Source organism: Astyanax mexicanus, chromosome 21 (assembly GCF_023375975.1).
Source record: "Astyanax mexicanus isolate ESR-SI-001 chromosome 21, AstMex3_surface, whole genome shotgun sequence".
Taxonomy (NCBI): Eukaryota; Metazoa; Chordata; class Actinopteri; order Characiformes; family Acestrorhamphidae; genus Astyanax; species Astyanax mexicanus.
Window position 1 is genome coordinate 39,678,604 of NC_064428.1, and position 15,460 is coordinate 39,694,063.

At 37.4% G+C, this 15,460-nt stretch overlaps 2 protein-coding genes across 6 annotated transcripts in view; one reads left to right on the forward strand and one right to left on the reverse strand.

Moving 5' to 3' along the window:
- LOC107197313 (B-cell receptor CD22-like) overlaps window positions 1–15,460 on the reverse strand; it is a 191,480-nt gene that overhangs the window by 145,038 nt on the left and 30,982 nt on the right. The gene's annotated exons all lie outside the window — the stretch shown is intronic.
- LOC103028199 (CMRF35-like molecule 1) lies at window positions 4,109–11,959 on the forward strand. 2 transcript variants are annotated; one of them, XM_049469939.1, is made up of 7 exons: window positions 4,109–4,202; window positions 4,276–4,608; window positions 5,785–6,126; window positions 7,992–8,117; window positions 8,441–8,548; window positions 10,842–10,888; window positions 11,565–11,959. In XM_049469939.1, the coding sequence occupies exons 1-7, from the start codon at window positions 4,163–4,165 to the stop codon at window positions 11,907–11,909; spliced, it is 1,341 nt and encodes a 446-aa protein (XP_049325896.1). In that variant the 5' UTR covers window positions 4,109–4,162; the 3' UTR covers window positions 11,910–11,959. The 2 variants fall into 2 exon arrangements, with proteins under 2 accessions (XP_049325896.1, XP_049325897.1); XM_049469940.1 differs by having other exon boundaries at window positions 7,995–8,117.

The following is a 15,460-nucleotide window of genomic DNA, read 5'->3' on the forward strand; positions in this document are numbered from 1 at the left end:
GTGTCTGCTACAGCAGTTCAAGTCTCCGTGCCAGAGCCAGCTGCCCAAGTCTCCGTGCCAGAGCCAGCTGCCCAAGTCTCCGTGCCAGAGCCAGCTGCCCAAGTCTCCGTGCCAGAGCCAGCTCCCGCTGCCAGAGTCGCCGCGCCGCCAGCACCAGCTCCCGCTGCCAGAGTCGCCGCGCCGCCAGCACCAGCTCCCGCTGCCAGAGTCGCCGCGCCGCCAGCACCAGCTCCCGCTGCCAGAGTCGCCGCGCCGCCAGCACCAGCTCCCGCTGCCACAGTCGCCGCGCCGCCAGCACCAGCTCCCGCTGCCAGAGTCGCCGCGCCGCCAGCACCAGCTCCCGCTGCCAGAGTCGCCGCGCCGCCAGCACCAGCTCCCGCTGCCAGAGTCGCCGCGCCGCCAGCACCAGCTCCCGCTGCCAGAGTCGCCGCGCCGCCAGCACCAGCTCCCGCTGCCAGAGTCGCCGCGCCGCCAGCACCAGCTCCCGCTGCCAGAGTCGCCGCGCCGCCAGCACCAGCTCCCGCTGCCAGAGTCGCCGCGCCGCCAGCACCAGCTCCCGCTGCCAGAGTCGCCGCGCCGCCAGCACCAGCTCCCGCTGCCAGAGTCGCCGCGCCGCCAGCACCAGCTCCCGCTGCCAGAGTCGCCGCGCCGCCAGCACCAGCTCCCGCTGCCAGAGTCGCCGCGCCGCCAGCACCAGCTCCCGCTGCCAGAGTCGCCGCGCCGCCAGCACCTGCTCCCGGAACTTTGTTTGGTCCCAGGTCCCATGTACCCAGGCAGGCACCGAGGTCCCCTGACTTTGTCCCCAGTACTGTGCCCAGGCTGGTTCCTTGGACTTCCCTTCAGACATTTGCCAGTCCTGGGCACCCACCCGTGTTTCTGGTTCCCATGTCTCTCCCTGTTTTGGTCCCTGTCTCTGTTTACGTCCCTGTACCCGTGTCTGTCTCTGTCTCTGTTCCCGTCCCAGTTACAGTGTTCGTTTCTGTCCCTGTTGATGTTCTCGTCCCTGTACCCTTCGTCCAGTTCCCTGTCCAGTCTCCGTCCCCTGTCCAGTTCTGTCTCCGTCTTCTGTCCAGTCTCCGTCCACCGTCCAGTTCCCTGTCCAGCCTCCGTCCCCTGTTCTGTCTCCGTTCCCCGTCCAGTCTCCGTCTCCTGTCCAGTTCCCCGTCCAGTCTCCGTCTCCTGTTCAGTTCCCCGTTCAGTCTCCCGTCCAGTCTCTGTCCTCTGTCCTGTCTCCGTTTCAGTCCCCGGTTTCGTCTCTTGTTTTCCCCGGCCTCTCCCCGCCGCCAGCCCCCGGGGTTCGTTTTTACGCGCCTCGGGAGCTGCGCGTTTAGGGGGAGGCTTCTGTCATGTCTTAGCCCTGTCTCATGTCTCTGTGTGTGTCCCACGTGACTTGTGCCCCTGTGTCTCAGTACTTTTCCATGTGTTTCTCATTTGTAGCTCCGCCCCTGCCCCAGGTGTTTCTAATATTAGTGTTTCCTGTTTCCTTATATAGCCCTGGTCTACCACTTTGTCTCTGTCGGTCTTTGCACCTTCCACTGTTGTCTGTCTCTCTGCGTTTCTGTGTTTCTAAAGCCCTTATTCCATGTTTCTAAAGCCCTTATTCCGTGTTATTTCCTAGTTTGTTTCCCTTGCCCTGCTTAGTTTAGTTTCACCTTGTCTAGTTTAGCTTCTTGTTTATTTCCTTGTTTATTTATTATTATTATTATCTCTTGTTCGTTTATGTACTCTAGTTTCACTCGTTTGTTTTGATTTATGATTATTCGTTTATCTTTGTTACGTGTTTACTTGTTTCATTGTTTATTTGTTATTTATTTATTAAATCATTCATTTTTCCCTTACCTGCACCTGTGTCCGCCTCCTCGTCTCCCTGCCTGGGTCATTCGTGACATAATTCCATTGTATAAATATTGCCTTTGATACCATATAATTAAACATTGTTTCCATTTTTGATAGTTAAACTGGTGAACTGTTTATTTCCCTACAGGGTCAGAAACAGTCACACAATCTTCCAGACAGGCAAGTAGAACATAGACTACCAGAGTCTAAACCTAACCTGCTGCTTGAGTTACCGTGTCACACATGAGAATTTTAATAAAAGCTTTGTCACTCCTTTTTAGGAGGATGGGAATTACGAAAATGATGTACATTGGCTTCGTCTTCAGACAAGAGGCAGGGCCAACCAATCAGAATTGGTCTGCCAGAGCCTGAACCCCAACACCAACCAATCAGATTCAGTCTACCAGAGCCTAAACCCCAACACCAACCAATCAGATTCAGTCTACCAGAGCCTAAACCCCAACACCAACCAATCAGATTCAGTCTACCAGAGCCTCAACCCCAACACCAACCAATCAGATTCAGTCTACCAGAGCCTGAACCCCAACACCAACCAATCAGATTCAGTCTACCAGAGCCTAAACCCCAACACCAACCAATCAGATTCAGTCTACCAGAGCCTGAACCCCAACACCAACTAATCAGATTCAGTCTACCAGAGCCTAAATCCCAACACCAACCAATCTGATTTCATATAGCAGAATCTGAACCCCAGAGCTTAAACTCCAACACCAACCAATCAGATTCAGTCAACCAGATTTTGAATTCTAAAACCAAGCAATCAGATTCAGTCTACCAGAATCTGAATACCAACCAATCCGATTTAATTCAATTTTATCTAATCTAAAGTTTGAATGTTATAACTTTTAAAATTACTTTTATTGCTACATGAAGTATATATTGCAAGGTATTTTTATAGTATTAAATGTTAAAATGTGTGTATTGTTATTTTGTTATTATGTGTACATAACTGCTCCTTCCTTGCCATTAATTACTCTGATTTGCTGTAATAACGTACTGCTCAGAAACAATACTATAATGCATTGTAAGAAACAATAACATACTTTGGTCAGAAAAATGTTACTTATATTTGTATTAAGAAGCTTATGTATGTTTACATCTGACTGTAGTGTTTAATAAAGTAATAAAAGCCAACTGCACCATTACATACATTTGTTTTCTCTCAATATAAATTTAATAACTTCAATTTTTGTTTTTGACACAGATTAAGAAAGTTTTTCCTATGTCATCTTGAGTGCTTGTATGGATGTTTTCTTAACAGTAGGTTCAGGTTTGACTTTTGCATATAACACCTTTTGTTATTGTTTTGTTATTAGTCAAATCTGGAATAATCTGTCCTGGTTTTAGTCTAGATGTTCTGTGGTGATTTTTTTTTAAATAGTAAGGATTTCCTCCTCCTTTTCTCCTCTGAACATTCTTTTGTACTCTTTTTTTAATAATGCATGCATACTGCACTTTTTCTGGTTTAATACTTGTGCACTAGATGGCAGTAGATGCCTTTTAGAAATAAACCGAAATTAATACAAAATCAAAAACACAACCATGGACAATAAAATGAATATGTAATATGTGTTTTATATTTTTCATATTGCTTCATTATAATTCACTTTATCATTTCTTATCAATCTTATCATTTTACTACACTTTTACTATTATCTTTTTACTTGTGTTATATTTGTCAATTTGTTTTTCATGTTTTTTTTAGTATTTTTAAAAATTAAATGTTGATTTAAAATTACTATTTCTTTTATTTACTTTTTTTTTTACAATTTTCTTCCTTCATTATTACTATTTCTAATTTCTTAATAAATGTTTTGAATCCCTTTGATGCTGTAAATGCTTGGCAATATTGTAAATGAGGGTCACCCTTAATGTTTTCTCGAGTGAAAATAAAGGTTGATTGATTATACATATTAACGGTGAATAATATAGAGCGTGCATAGTGTTTTTTTTTTTATTTGAGAATTTAACAGATTGATTTCTGCACAAAAGTATGTAATACACACAAAAACACTTTTCTAATGAACTGCAACAAAACAACAACTGATTTAGCACAGTATAAGACCTCCTAGCTGTTGCATAAACAATAGCTTTTTATTTAACACCTCTTTTATACGACATCTTGTGCAAAACATATTGTGCAGATCTGTCTTTCCCAGGGTAAAAAAGGGAAGTGGTCATGACCTCAGCTTTTGGTTAATACTCAGCTGAAGAAACTGCTAAAGAGAAGAAGAAGTCTCAAAACCCCCTTATAACAGTCTGAAGTGGATTAGATCAGGTGCAGATCTGTAAAACTGAACTCAGGATGAAGATCCTCCTCATCTTCACCCTCTACCTGATCTCAGGTAAGAAACTGATTTTCTTAATAATCAGAACTATCAGATATCAGTGACTTACGTAGGGTTTCTATTCATTTAGGGTCTCTTTTATCAGGTGGTGGAGCCTCCAGTGAAGTTAGTGGATATTCCGGAGGAGGAGTTCTCATCAAGTGTAAATATCATACAGATTACACATCAAAACCAAAGTACTTCTGTAAGCGTACAACACTGTGTACCAAACAGATCAGTACTGAAGTTAAGAATAAATGGGTAAATACAGGAAGATTCTCACTGATTGATAACACCAGCTCTGCAGAGTTCTGGGTGATGATCAGAGAACTCACTGTAGAGGATTCTGGAACGTACCAGTGTAGAGTTGCTGTAGAATGGTGGCCAGACAATCGTGCAGAAATGGAACTGAAGATAAATGAAGGTGAGCACCTCCCATATCTGTACTCATTTTCTGTATTCAATTTCAAACATCCAGCATCATTAACATCAGCATCAGTAACAACCAAAGTAGAGTAGTAAAAAAAAGTATATTAAATGCTTTTAGCATAGTTTACCTAATTTGAATATACTTTTAATGCTCTTAACTATACTATCTTTGTACAAGGGCACACACACACACACCGGAGAGAAAAGGGAACCAATCACACACAGCATACTCTCAACCGAAAACCACAGTCCACATGAAGGAAAGAGTGCCAACCAATATCTGGGCATTCAGCCATACATACATTAATACACATGCATACAAATATACAGCAGGACAATTAAGAGTATCAAAATTTTCTGATCAATTCAAAGTATGGTAAACCACTCCAGTTTAAGTCTAAACACTAAGTATTCTGTTGTAAAAAAAGAAAAAAAGAAAAAAGAAAACTATAAAAAATAAATGCACTCCAAACTCAATGCAGGGGCAATTTTTGTCCAAGGTGCAATTATTGTACCAAATCTAGTAATTGTATGTTTTTATCAAGCATTTAAACCAATTCAGACCACTTTTTATGCTTTAATTTAAGTGATTACGTGGACACTATTTTACAAAAAATTTGCAGACCCAAACAAACGAACGCAAACGTGAACAAATTGAGCCTATCTGAGCCAAGAAATGTAACATGTATTTTACGCAGGCACATCAAGAGGGTCCTCCGGTGCAGGTCCTCAACCGTATTTGCTATGATGTGACTCATTGTACCATGCCCCTTTCCTTACATGCCACGCCCCCACGCAAGATTGAGGCCTCTGAAAAAAAACTCTGAAACTAGGAGATCTGAAAGTGAAAAAAAAAACCCTGAAAAATAAGATTTAAAATTTTAAATTCACAAGAAAGTGAAAATAAAAAAAGACAATTGTTTAAAAGAATTTCCGAGTAGAATTATAAATAAATAAGCTGAAAAAACATTTGACATACTTATTTTCATTTTGAATATATTTTTGTATATATATTTTCTTAAGTTCAAGCTTAATACTTAAACTTTCAGTTTCCATACTTTTTTTTTTTTTAAATTGACAAAACTTGTCCTAAATTAACAGAATAAAGCAGAATAAGACTGTGATACATAATACTGTACTAATTAATGTAAGTGTTTCATCTTTTTGACAGACATCGACTATAAGAAGAGCATCAGTGTGAAAGGTCACGTAGGACAAACAGTGAACATCAGCTGCAAATACCCACAATCTCTCAGCAGTAAACCCAAGTTCCTCTGTAGGAGAAGGAGCACTGTGGACTGTTATTATACAGCATCTGTTAAAGAGAGTAAAAGATGGATAAAGGAGGGGAAATTCTCTCTGTATGATGAAAAAGCAAGGAAGACTTTCACAGTGAGCATCAGCAGAGTGACGGAGGGAGATTCTGGTGAATACTGGTGTGGAGCTGAATCAGACTGGGAATCTGATCATGGATACAAGATTTATTTCACACAGATCAACCTCAGAGTTACTGGTGAGAAGAGAATTTTTGAAGCCATGTGAGACTTTTTCTGTGAATAAAAAAGTGCTCAGTTGTTTCTATTTAACCCTGCTTTAGATAACTGAATTAGAGGTCGCTGAAGAAAGACAAAATTTTGGCTCTTACTTATGAATATTCATACGTGCAAATATATCACCTCTGACTGGCTAACAGCACTGCAGCAAAGCTCTAAAAATCGAAGGATAAAATGTTTTCAGAGTTTTAGCCCTAGTTATAAAGATACAGCACTGACATCGACATGTGACTCTCAGCGCTGCTCTCGCCGCAGCATTAATAACGTTTCTTTTTTAGCTAAACTAACGCTACTAAACTCTTACCTTAGACTTGATAATTTGGTGCTTGGGCAGTTTCACCTTGTTGAAGCTCCAGAGTCACTTTGTATAATAAAATCAAGCACAAACGGCGCCGCTTTGACTGGTGTTCTGTCGAGCTGAGCTGCCTTGTCAAACTGTGATTCCCTAGTGTTGATTTAAGGTCTTGGTAAAGCACAGAAAATCCACCGGAGATCCAATTTAAACCTATTGTTATTTACACAACATAGCTAACACTAACTAACTGATGTAAACAGATGTGCAAGCTCTTTAGCTGACAAGACAGTGTGGACTCTGCTGCAGCCCGGGTTCAGCTCTGTCAGTGAGCGTTCCCGAGCCGAGGTGGGCGGGGCCATGAATCCTAATTCCCGGGTTGACCTAGACAGTGCTTTTCTTGATCGACTCATTTTTCTGAATATTTTCTTTTACTAGCTGCTGCAGACAATGAGGAAGAGAAGAATTTGAGGAAGAGTTTCATCATGTGCAGCATCATAAACAACTCAGAGAGACCTGCTGTATTTCACTAACAACAAAAACAAGTTCATTTTAGCGGAAAGACACCTTTAAGATCCTTTTAGAGAACTGCAGGTGTCTGGAGTCAAGACTAAAACAAAATGATTTAGTTTACAGGATTTTGGTCAGTTAAAAATGTGTGCGATTCGTATAACTCTAGAACATGGTGTGCTCCCTAGAACTCACCACTGCAATACATTCTGAATCGATGTGAACTTAGATCTGTAGATTTCTTGTTTTGTATGTTGCACAAACTGAAAAGTAATACAGATTTTGAGCAGTGTAACCTCTACAGTTTATGTAAAATATTTATAAATGCATTTTTTTATGCATGTGACATTGCGAATATTTAAAGTGTTTAAATGAGGAAGTGAGAAGTTTTGTAGGGTTTTCTTTAGCTAAACTCTTGTTTTAAAGAACAACTGGTGTTTTTGAGGAACCATGGAAATTACACCGGCTGTAGTGCCTAACTAAATGTTTTAAATTGCTTTAAATATCAACACACAGGGCCCTATTTTAGTGATCTATAGTGATCATTGGTGTCAGTGTGTCAGTTGCTCATCATTCCCTTTAAGAAGCAGGTGAGCTCTGACTTTGTCGCAATCGTATCTTAACGTTGCGGCGCTTTGCATTTCTCAGCAGAGGAAATTCGCTGCTTGTTCTCACTGTGAAGATACACCAGCAGCTCATTTAAGGCAACAGTAATGTTATTTTATTCTTTGTTTTGTTTATTGTTGAGTTAAATGCTTGATTTGTTCTTGTGCATGGCACTTATGCCTGGCTAAGATAGAATTGGATGGCTGACTGTTGACTGTTGTCAGGGTTTTAATCAGTCAGTGACGCACCCCTATTTTCCACTGCCAAGATAAAAGCATACCAGAAATTTACCTGAACACTTCCAGATTCCTAAATTCCAATGCTATTTAAATAGTGTGTGAGCAAGTTGTGAAAATAGACTGTTGACAGGGTGTATGACGGCAATTAGCAATCCTTAAATGTCTTCATCTTAATTAGCAGAACCAGGACAACCAGATACATCAACTCCCTCAAGAAGTTTCACTCAACAGAGCATGAAAACAACTTTAAAAAACAGTGAACAGCCCCAACAACCTCTAGTGACGACGAACACGCCAGCAACAGGTACACCTTTAATATACTTAATCAACTTAATCAGTAAAACCTGCATAAACAAACAATGATTATTACACAATGATTATTTGGCCTTGTATCTACTTTTCTACTTTATTTTTTATTGTATTTTTTTCTGTATTATTACATTTTTCCCTTTTTTTTACCTGTGTTCGTCGTTGTGTGCTATGCATTTCTGCTACTGGATGTCCAGAATTTCCATCCACCCATCCATCCATCCATCTTGTTTACATTACAGAAGTTCAGCACTAAAAGTACAGGTGTAAACAGGATACACTGAGTCTGATTTAGTAATTATGGTTTTTCATCCCCAGAATTTCCAACGTTCTTCGTGATCACTGTTGTGTCTGTGATTCTGGTTCTGCTTCTAATCGGACTTTTAGTCTTCGTCGTCATTCTCCGAAAGAGGGTCAAGGCTCGAGGTACAAACACACTGTCACACATACAAGGCAAAAAACTGAATTTTGTGAAAGTGAAATTATCTAATTTTAAGGCAATAAATCTTATTTTTTTCTTTGATAAGTATTTCGTCTTCTTAAGCACTTTGAAATGCTTGTTGATTGTATTACAAATTTGAGGAATAATGATCTTATTCAGTCTTAATTATAATTTAGTTATAATCTTAATTGTGATTTAACTCAAAACAAGCACAAAAAGTCACCAGTCAAGTTATTCTGATTATTGTGTACAAATTTAAGCCAAAAAATATGGGATTTTGTTTTTACTTGTTTTAAGTCTCTCTTCACTTATTTTAAAACTTGAGCCCTATCCGGATGGGATTAGTTTCCTGGTTTTGGGGTAATATTTTCATTATTCTCATCCAGAACGATCATGTACGTGTTTTTCTCAGACGTCCTCTGATAAATAAATTACAGGCTGAATTATCTACTGTTTTTCTCTGAACTCTGTGCTCCTCCGGTAATTTTAGTCCCGTCCGGACGCACATCTCTGAGTTTCGTCTCCTCGCCTTTAATAAAATAGCTATTTGTCCACTGCTGCGCACCGTAATTACACTTTGGGCGCACGTTTCCATGGAGATCCACGTTAAAAACATAACAGCAAGTGGAAATGGAGGAGCTACTGAATGTGATGTCATGTGATGTCATAAAAACTCACTGATCCTCCTGTCTTTCAATTGCAGTCGGATGGAAGAGTTTAAAATATTATTTACAGACATCCCTCTAAGAAACTAATCCCGTCTGTATTTGATTTACTTAGACTTATTTACTCACCCCATTGGTAGATTTTTTTTGGATTTTGCATTGAATTTACATCTCAATTTACATACATTTTGTCTAGTTTTTCCAATGGATTTTTGCAATGCACACTCAAGTATACACACAACAGTCACATTGCAGGATACACAATTTCACATTTTATCTATTTTTTTTATCACATCAAGCCAATATATGATCATACATTACACAGAAGTGGTAATGATTCTCTAGAAGCTGTTTGTTGTATTGCAAACTGGTGGTTTTGTAACTCTGGCGCAACAGTGACTTATCTTAAGGATTTGCAAATACATCCTGTATTACAACACAGGCTGATGAAACTCAGTGTGTTTTCTGCATGTGTGCACTTCATAATCCAATTATTGCAGAGTTTTCAAGTAATCTGATTAACACATTTACATTAACTTGTGTAATTAGATAAATGAAAAACTCAAGAGTGTACATAAATTAGGTAATAATTTGATTTTTGCTTTGCAAACAGACAATACATTCACAGATTAAGAGGTAAACATCATGTACAACCCCAATCTTTTTTTAACATCAGTTAAAAGATGAAATTTATTATAATCATTATATCTTTTTAAAAAGAAATTCTAAAAGTCATTAGACAGACTCTCAAGGTTGCTACCAGGTCAATGTTGTACAGACTGGGACATTCCAGAATACACTGCATATGAGTATACATGCACTGAGAAATCTGATTAAATTTGAGATAAAATACGGCTCTAATCAGATTTCTTAATCAGATTTTTTTTAACTTACTCAGATCTAATAAATTAAAGTTTGCTGTTTACATGACTACTTAAATAATCAGATAAATGCATTAATCTGATAATAAGCATGCATGTTCACAGGCTATGCAAATGGTTTCTCAAAACCCTATAGTTATTCTTTAGATTCACTTTTTGCCACATACTTATACAGCTTTGGGGAAAAATTTGACCACCTAAAAAAACAATGATTTCATCAAATTGAAAATCTCTGGAACATAATCAAGAGGAATACGAATTATCACAAGCCATCAAACCAAACTGAACTGCTTGAATTTTTACACCAGGAGTAAAGCAGCATAAAGTTATCCAAAAGCAGTGTGTAAGACTGGTGGAGGAGAACATGATACCAAGATGCATGAAAACTGTGTTTAAAAACCAACCAGGGTTATTCCACCAAATATTGATTTCTGAACTCTTAAAACTTAAAATACTATTAATTTATTTATTAATTCTTATTTATAATCATGCTAAATTGTTTATGGATAAATCTGTATATTTGTTTTTAATCTCCATCAGAAGAAAATTAGTTCATTAGACCTCAGTGGAGCACTGGGGATAGACTCATGCTGCCCTCTACTGACTGTAAAGTAGGAGTAGACTGTGAACACTTTCACACTATTCCACTGATTTTACGTAATCTAACATTAATATTCTAAACTTTTTTTTAATGATTTAATGTTTATTTAATTGTCTCTCCTCATATTTAGCCTCAACATCAATCCAGTCCACCAGAGGATCCTCAAACACTAACACGGTGAGGAACAGGTTTATTTCTAAGATAATAGAACTTACCTTAGACGTTCTCTAATTGAACTTTTTCAACAAATAACCATATATCAACAATTTCTCTCTTTAGTGCTTCTCTTCTCTTGTGGAACTTTTTGTTTTACATTTATACATGCAATTAAAAAACAGATAAATGAACTCTACTTAGAAAAATGAAAATACCCAAGATACTTTTCTAAGCTACGCTGACTCGTAAGAAATAAAGAAAAAGAAACATAACCTGCAGTCTCTCCCGAGAGGGGGTGCTTTTCCTGAAGGGGGTGCTGAATTCAGCACCATAGTTGTGCCTAAATCTGCACCCCTGCCATGAAAAGCACCCCCTCTCGGCATACGCACCATCTTCCTAATAAATAAAAGCGGACATTACTGCTTTAGCTCATTTTAATTTGAAATTCGCTCGAGAGAGGGGGTGCTTTTCATGGCGGGGGTGCAGATTTTGGCGCCTTTTCAAAATAAAAGTTAATTTTAAACCAATTTCTGCTTTTTCTGTCAAGATCCCCATATTTCTGATATTGTATCTCCCTTGGTTCCTATGTAAATGCTAACAAGTAACCACATATACTCTTATAATCTATAGTTAAAGACATCTTATGTGATAAAAGTTGGTTAATTCTGCCGTGGTTCCTTCATGTCATGTTCCTCAGGTCTATGAGGAGATAAAAGACACCAAACGCCATCCTTCACCAGATTCTGGAGCTTCCACAGTCCACCAGCTACCCACAAACCCCTCAGATCCTTCTCACACTCTCTACGATAATGTCCAACTCGGTCAATGTCCAAATCCCATCTACTCTACAGCTCCAGAGCAGATCATCAACTCAACACCTCAAATACCCACAAGCTCCTCTGGTTCCTCAGCCAGTACTGCTGAAGATCCAGCTTACGCCACGGTGAAGTTCACCAAGAATTATAATGTTACAGCAAAAGTCAACATGAAGGAGGAGTCATGTGACTACGCTACTGTCAAACATGCTAGCGGAACTGGCTAGGTTATGATAATATATGTAATATTATAATTTGTTTTGACATAGTCTCATAAACTGTTATTTTATCGTTTATCAATTTTTTTGTAGTTGTCTTGTATTTTCTAATAGTTTAGTTTCAGTATGAATGTTTTTCTATATGAAACTTTTAGTGCTTATTTAGTTTTTTCAGCAATATTCCTAAATTGATATAATTTGTTTTTATTACTGAAGTTGTGCATGTAGTATTATCATTATTTCATGATTTGATTAAAATTTGGTTGGATTTACCTTTACAACATTAAAACTTTTACATTTCATTCCTTTCCTATTTCTGATCATTTCTTTACTTGTTTTTTCCACATTAAGAAAAAAATATATATTTTTATATATATCACTGTATATATATATATACACATCATCAAGTTTACATTCTTGTTTTACTCATTTCTATTGGAGCATCCTGCTTTAATCTGCCAGTAGATGTCACACTAGATCAACAGCATTTCAGACCAATTCTGATGTTTAAACATGCAGAACTGTACAGTTTTTGTTTGTTTGATTATTTTCACATTTTGTCATTAGAATTTACAGTATTAATATTATTATATTATTGGAAATGATATGACAAAACATTTGTATATAATCCATGTATTTGTATTAATATTATTATTTTTCTTGTAGCAATTAGATTACATTCAACAGAGGTAAAGGTTTCAAAATCACAATTTTCATATTTTTGACTGTTTCATCATTTAATATTAAACATTAATGAAATTGAAATATGTTGTAATGTAAAATAATAATGACTATTTATAAAAAAAAATCCGTCTCTAAATGTCAGTAGAAGTATCAATAACTCTGTTAAACAGACCCTACAGACACATTTTAGCAGTATTTAACAGAGAGGGATTAAGCCTAATAATCATGGACTATACTAAAGTTTAATGAAAATTTCTCTTATAAAATGCTGTTTAGTAAAAAATACTTTTTTTTCAAAAAAGTATACTATACTATCAATATACTGCCAAGCTCTAGTCACACACTATTTTATTTGCCATCAGTATTAATCTTCTAAAGTGTTAAGTTTAAACAAATGTTTAAAGTGTGCTCTTGTATTGAACATTTCTATGTATTATCTGTATTCTCTGAGCTAAAACGTCAGAATTACAGTTCCATAAGCATCTGAAACTACTTTAAAGCACATTAGGGTTATACTTGTGCACACCCCCACAGTAGCACTTCTACAATCTACTCAAACTTCCCCTCTCTAATTCTCTTTAAGGAGGAGCTAGAAAGAAAAACTGTAATGAGATTTATAATCAGGGGGTTCCCGAGTTCTCCTGTAATTCAACTTGACCTAATGTAAACCTAAAATTGAATAGATGATGCACTTTTGTAAAGGATTTAACTGTTCCCAGTTGCCGGCAGAGAGTGACTGTACCTACACAAGTTATGCTATCACAAAAACAACATTTAAGAGAAAAGAAAGAACACAAAAGCAAGAAAACCAGGGAACGCACTGCTTTTATCTAAAGCAAAGTTCAAATCAAGTTCTTCCAAAGTTGTATATTTCAGTTCCCTCTTGAGTCAGATTCCTGTTTTGTGCAGTTCTTTTACTTTCGATTAATTCTTCCTGTTTTTTTGCTTTTTCAGTTTTTTCTCACCTGTACTTATTTGTCCAGTACTAAGGTTGCAGGTTCAAGTCCAGCTGTGAGTTCTCTAATCAATCACTGTCCCTACCTCATTTAATAAAAATCTACTTATATTGAAAGATTTAGTCAAATGAAATCCTGATTTATGTTGTATTTGGTGTGATACAACATAAGCAAAACAGGGTTTTGGAAATGCAATGGATACAAAAAAAATAAAGGAAAGTGAATCAAAGTGTAACGGAAAAAAAATCCCAATTATTGGTGGGTGATATGGCCCTAAAACAATATCACAATATTTCATGGTATTTTCAAGATAACAAACCTCTTGGAGATTTTTTTTTCAAGAGCACTGCAATAAAATGAAAATTAAGTTGTATTACTGCAAAGTATTTTAATGTTTACTGTTTAATTTTTATTATGTTAAGGATAAGTTCTGAAAAAATAGCCACGATGCAATATGGTTAAAAAAAACTGAAGTCTGTGTTTTTATATTTTAAAGTTAAGTTTTTAAGATTAACAAAAAATTAAATATGAAATGTTACAAAAAGATATGATACAGTAATTATTGTTTTAAATAAAAGTTGTATTTGTTTAAATTGTCATTCCATCTTATCAATACCATAATTTAAACAAACTTTATAGACCATTTGAATTGAAATATTTTTCAGGAATTGAAAATCATTTCTTAATCAAATTGTGAGCCCAAAAATCACATACAAAAATACACACATTTATTCTTATTTTATTTTTATTTCCGATTTATTGTTATTCTTTTACATGTTTTTACTTTCATTTCTCTTTGTTTTAATTATGTTTAAATCATTTATGCTTTATTCTTATTAGATTTTATATTTCCATTTTACCTATAATATCCATCTACTTTGTAATGCACTTTAAATGGTCGTTGTGTATAAAAGATGCTATATAAATAAACTTGCCTTGTCTAGCCTTGCCTATAACCCATCCTCTTCCTCTCTGCTCTTGGGTCAGATTCCTGACAATTGCTCAATTCCTTGTGACTGTTTTGGTGCAGATTTTGCAGACTTCACACTTTATCTCAGTGTTTACAGCTTTCGTTCTGACTTAATTAAGGAAGTGGGCATGTGGTCAGTTTCTGGTTAAGAGGCCAAGGAACAGAGTCATTTAAAGACAGATACAGGGTGTTTTACAGGGTCTGATAACAGTCTGAAGTGGACTAGATCTGGTGCAGATCTGTAAAACTAAACTCAGGATGAAGATCCTCCTCATCTTCACCCTCTACCTGATCTCAGGTAAGAAACTGATCTTCTAAATAATCAGAACTATCAGATATCAGTGTCTAATGAAGAGTTTACTTAGATGGATGTTTGGTCTCTTTTATCAGGTGGTGAAGCCTCCAGTGAAGTGAGGGGATATTCAGGAGGAGAAGTTCTCATCAAGTGTAAATATGATAAGGAATACACATCAAACAACAAGTACTTCTGTAAGGGTTCATGGCTGAACTGTGGTGACCTGATCAAGACAGAAATTAAAGATAAATGGGTAGATACAGGAAGATTCTCACTGATTGATAACACCAGCTCTGCAGAGTTCTGGGTGATGATCAGAGAACTCACTGTAGAGGATTCTGGAACGTACCAGTGTGCAGTTGATATAGCATCAAGTAAAGACATCTACACACCAGTGGAACTGATGATAAAGGAAGGTAAGTAATGTATCTCTGACAGCTTCACCTTTTTTATCATCCCAAACTTCCACCACCATTTGCTCCAGCTGCAGACCTACAATAAAATTGAGGCCCAGTTGAGGTATGCTCAGCTATATCAGCCATAACTATGCCCACCTCAAATGTGTTGGAATTCAAAAAGTTTTGATATTGTGTTTTTTGCAGAACATATCTTAAAGAATATAATATTAATAAAACACATCATATTAGATTGTTTT

Excerpts from the sequence above, each read along its gene's own strand:
- LOC103028199 (XM_049469939.1), top strand. The coding sequence starts at position 4,163 with ATGAAGATCCTCCTCATCTTCACCCTCTACCTGATCTCAG. Across the intron at positions 8,549-10,841 it reads AAAGAGGGTCAAGGCTCGAG|CCTCAACATCAATCCAGTCC; the intron begins GTACAAACACAC and ends CCTCATATTTAG. Across the intron at positions 10,889-11,564 it reads GATCCTCAAACACTAACACG|GTCTATGAGGAGATAAAAGA; the intron begins GTGAGGAACAGG and ends CATGTTCCTCAG.